Genomic DNA, 4,227 nt, shown 5'->3' with positions numbered 1-4,227 from the left:
CCACTATGGCAAATATGATCATTCTCTCACTTAGTATATGCACTTTTTTTATGTGGATGGGTGCAATCCCTACTTTACTGAACGTAGGTTGATAGATAAAATACTTGATAAAACAAAAATGTCATTAATGTATGCTCCACCAGTTTCGAGTTTTTGATAATTTGGATGGGGATTGAGCAGAAGTTTCATTTAGTATTATTCATAAAGACAGGGTTTGCTGAGCAAGTTAATAACATAGACAAAATTCAGGAAGAATATTTAACTATGCAGGAGAAAAATCTTCCAATCAATTCTTGGACATATGCTTTCTCATACAAACATTTGTAGTGCTAAGTGTTTAGCTATTCATTAATTCAGATTGGTTCACTACAGAGTTATTCAGAAATTTTAAATTTTGAGTGATTAAGTACACCCGATCCTTCCCGGCTGGCTTTGAGTACAGGGAGCTAGCTCAGGTTATGTGGACCCTGTGGCCAGAGCTGGAGTTAGCCAATTCTTTGATACCTGCTTTAAGCAGTGGTAGGCCCTCACCCCACATGGGGTAGAATGTATGGACTTATTACCCTGGTGCCACATGAAAGAAAGGGACATAACAGGATTTGGAAGGTGGTAGATTGAACTCTCCATCTGTTATTGGGTTGAGGGCTGCATAGGGCCTCTCACTTTCTTATTCACTTATTGTGCTTGCCACGTGGGGTCATTCTATGACAGGAGGATTAGCATATTATATATATATATATATATATATATATATATATATATATATATACACACTTGAGACACTGTTCATTGTGCTCTTCAGCTGTGTACTGAAAGTCTTCCAGGTGTTTAATGATTTCAGTTGAAGTGTGGAAATTAATCAGAATGGAGTCTAGTATTGCACTGGAAAGAAGATTTAGTGTATGGGAGTAGAGTTTGAGTTCTATCCAGGCATTTCTCTGATAGCTTAAATAATTTTTCTTGATTTTCTTTACAGTAGCAGTCTTAACTTGGGAATCAACACTCTGCCTTCATGCAACCGTGGACAGTTCTCGAAGCATATTTGTTTTATCACTAAAGAGCTGGATATCCAGAGCTTGAAGAGGCTCTAGGATAAAACTAACACTTGAAACAGGATCATTCTACATAGAGAACTAAAGAACTATTTCTTTGGTGTTGTCTCCAGAGGTGAACTGGCCAACAAATTGATTGTCGATAATTCAGGATATGTGTATTTTATTTATAAAGAAATCATGGCTGCTCTGATGGTACATGGTTTTGTCCAAATATGGAACATGAAGACTGGGATAACTGAACTAAATGAAGCATGCATTGAAATAGTGGAAAAAAGGAGGAAAGTTACGTTGGTCATCTCTCTTGGTAATGGAGAATACACAGCATTTCAGCTAAGGAATAATATTAAAAACATAGTCCTTAGACCCTATGGAGAAGACCAAAATTATCTGCATTTAACTTTCCAAACTAATGACTTACTGTTTATTGAAAGATTATCCTCCAGAGATGCCAAAAACTTGAAGATGTTCCTGAATAGATTCCATCAAAATCATCTTCAACCACCCGTAAGACCTGATAGGGATGGGAGTATCTTTGCCAGTACAACAATAGAGAAGGTAGGTGAGGGGACATCGTTTTGTAACACGTCAAGTAGTCAACCTTTTGAGAAAGAAAGAAATGAAACACCTGATGATATGAAGATGCCTTTGTTTGCATCAGAATCACTAAGATTTACCTGTGAAGGATTATTAGAAAATAGATATGGGAAGAGGAAAAGGAAGCCATCATCTGGCTCAGAGATAAATAAGAACTTCCTGCAAGAGAATACCTTTGTGAGAAGAAAGAAGTCAAAGATGAACACCTTGAGATATGTAAGCCACAATAAGAAAAAATTAAGGTTAAAACGGAATAATAAATTGAAACTTGGACCTTCATTCAAGATCGATTCTACTGGAAACTCTTATTACCTAGATGTCACTGATCTTCTCCAAAGACTGTCTGAGAAAATATATTTAGCATTTCTCTTAGGATCAGGGTATGGTGAAAGTGACCCAGACTGGCACAAACTCAGTATGATCTTTGAATTTTACCCACAGAAACTATGGCAGGGCCTCCCCAATTTGGGAAACACCTGCTATATGAATTCAGTTTTACAGTCCTTATTTTCCGTGCCATCGTTTGCTGATGATTTACTCAAGCTGGGCTTCTCACGGGATAAAATTCCCCTTGATGCACTTAGCATATGCTTGGTACGGCTGCTTGTTTTGAAAGATACTTACAACATAAAAATCAAGGCGGAGTTACTTGTGAATATTAAAAAAGCCATTTCAGCAGTTGCAGAGATATTCTCTGACAACATGGAGAACGATGCGCATGAGTTTTTAGGTCACTGTTTAGACCAGGTGAAACAAAACGTGGGAAAATTAACCACAATTGGGAAGACTAAAATTGAATCTGAGGAAGGAAATTCACCTCAACAGGTTTCTGCTGGTAGTGCTGACACCAAGGGTCTTGTTTGCCCTGTTCTGAACAATTTTGATTTCGAGTTGCTGCACTCAATTATTTGCAAAGCCTGTGGGCACGTTGTTCGTAAGACAGAGGCCAGTGATTCTCTCTCCGTAAATCTTCCCCAGGGAAAACAAGCACTTCCCTTGTCTGTTCAGTCAAGTTTTGATCTTTTCTTTGAAGGAGAAGAACTTGAGTATAAATGTGAAAAGTGTAACCACAGGAGTTCTATTGCAGTGCATAAATTCAGTAGGCTACCCAGGGTCCTCATTGTTCATCTGAAACGCTATAAATTTAATGAGTTTTGGTCCTTAAGGAAAGATGACCGCTCAGTCATTATTAACAAATACTTAAAGTTATCCTCCCATTGCAATGAAACCACCAAACCGCCGCTTCCCTTAAGCAAGAATGCACCTCTTAGGGCTTCCCAAGTCTTTAAAGTCTTTCAAAAGATGAATTCTGAAACCATCAGTTCATTGACAGCTTCAACAAAGCAGACCTCGGAATCCAAGGATTCTTTGGCTCCACACATTAGATCAGACAAAGAGTCTGAACCACAAAAACGCCAGACTCTTCATAAAGGTTCAAGAGGAGTACGGCAGCAAAAAGACCTGGGAAAATATTCTAAACTAGGTATAATAGAGTCCACATTGGTAAACACAGGACATGGAGCAGCCATTGCAAGAGAGCTGTTAGCAGTAGGCCTAATGATGAATCTGGAAGACAGCTCCCTTTCTCTGAAAGGTCTACCCACCAGCAGCAGCCCAGATACATGTCACAAAGTGCCTGAAAATCCACAACTAAAGAAATACAAGAGAACCAATATGTCTGCAGATTTTGAGAGCGTGGCCGAGACCACCGAAGAATTTTGTAAAGATAAAAAAAACAGAATTGCAGAAGAATCTTGCCAAGTGCCTGCAGACACCCAACCTTATGAGGGGATGAGACTCTGTGAACAAGACCTTTGGCTGGCACTGCTTCGAAGACTTCCCAAGCCAGATACCCAGTGGTACACAGAGAAATGCAGAAGACCTACGGAATTAAGTTTCCAGGGAGCCAAGGTGAATTCCCTAGGTGCGTTGGGTTCCAGTGAAGACCCTGGAAACAAGGGCTCTTCAGGTGTGAAACAGGTAGACGTTTCTACTGACATACCAAAAAGAGAAGCCAAGATGGGAGATAGTCATGACTATCGGCTCATCGGTGTTATCAGCCATCTTGGAAAAAGAGGGCTGTCCGGCCATTATATCAGCGATGCCTACAACTTTGAGAGGCGAGAGTGGTTGACTTACAACGATCTGCAGGTATCAAGTATCCAGGAGGCCCCAATGCAGGAGGCTAGGCTTTGCACTGGCTACATCTTCTTTTACATGCACAATGAGATCTTTGAAGAGCTGTTGGGAAGGGAATAGAACTCCCAGCCTCATAGCACAGAGGCAGGAGTAGTAAAAGAAGTAGACTCAGAAGTAGTAAAAGAACACCCCTCATCAGATTCATCCGCTTGATGGCCTCTTTGACTCCATGGCAGGAAATTTGCTCAGTGCCAAAGGAGCTATATACCGTCAAGTTTAAACCTTGAGGATGGGGAAGTTGACTTGCTCTCAAGAAATTGAACACCTTTTCCTGTCTGCTAGCAAACTGTTCTTGGTGATCTAAGCCCACCGTGCCATGTTGCTCTTTTTAGAGGGGCACTTGCATTGCCTAAAAGGAACATTGATTACCAGAACTTCA

The 4,227-nt window shown here is 40.3% G+C and overlaps 1 protein-coding gene across 1 annotated transcript; it reads left to right on the top strand.

Moving 5' to 3' along the window:
- Nucleotides 1–1,232: 1,232 nt before the first annotated feature.
- Nucleotides 1,233–3,908, top strand: USP26 (ubiquitin specific peptidase 26). Its single transcript, XM_036839219.1, has one exon. The coding sequence runs from the start codon at nt 1,233–1,235 to the stop codon at nt 3,906–3,908; it is 2,676 nt and encodes an 891-aa protein (XP_036695114.1).
- Nucleotides 3,909–4,227: the final 319 nt, after the last annotated feature.

The sequence above is a fragment of the Balaenoptera musculus genome, chromosome X, assembly GCF_009873245.2.
Source record: "Balaenoptera musculus isolate JJ_BM4_2016_0621 chromosome X, mBalMus1.pri.v3, whole genome shotgun sequence".
NCBI lineage: Eukaryota > Metazoa > Chordata > Mammalia > Artiodactyla > Balaenopteridae > Balaenoptera > Balaenoptera musculus.
The sequence above is the reverse complement of the archived record's forward strand: the minus strand, read 5'-3'. Positions and strand labels throughout refer to the sequence as shown.

Bases quoted from the DNA above. Each gene is read 5' to 3' on its own strand.
- USP26 (XM_036839219.1), top strand. From the start codon at position 1,233: ATGGCTGCTCTGATGGTACATGGTTTTGTCCAAATATGGAACATGAAG.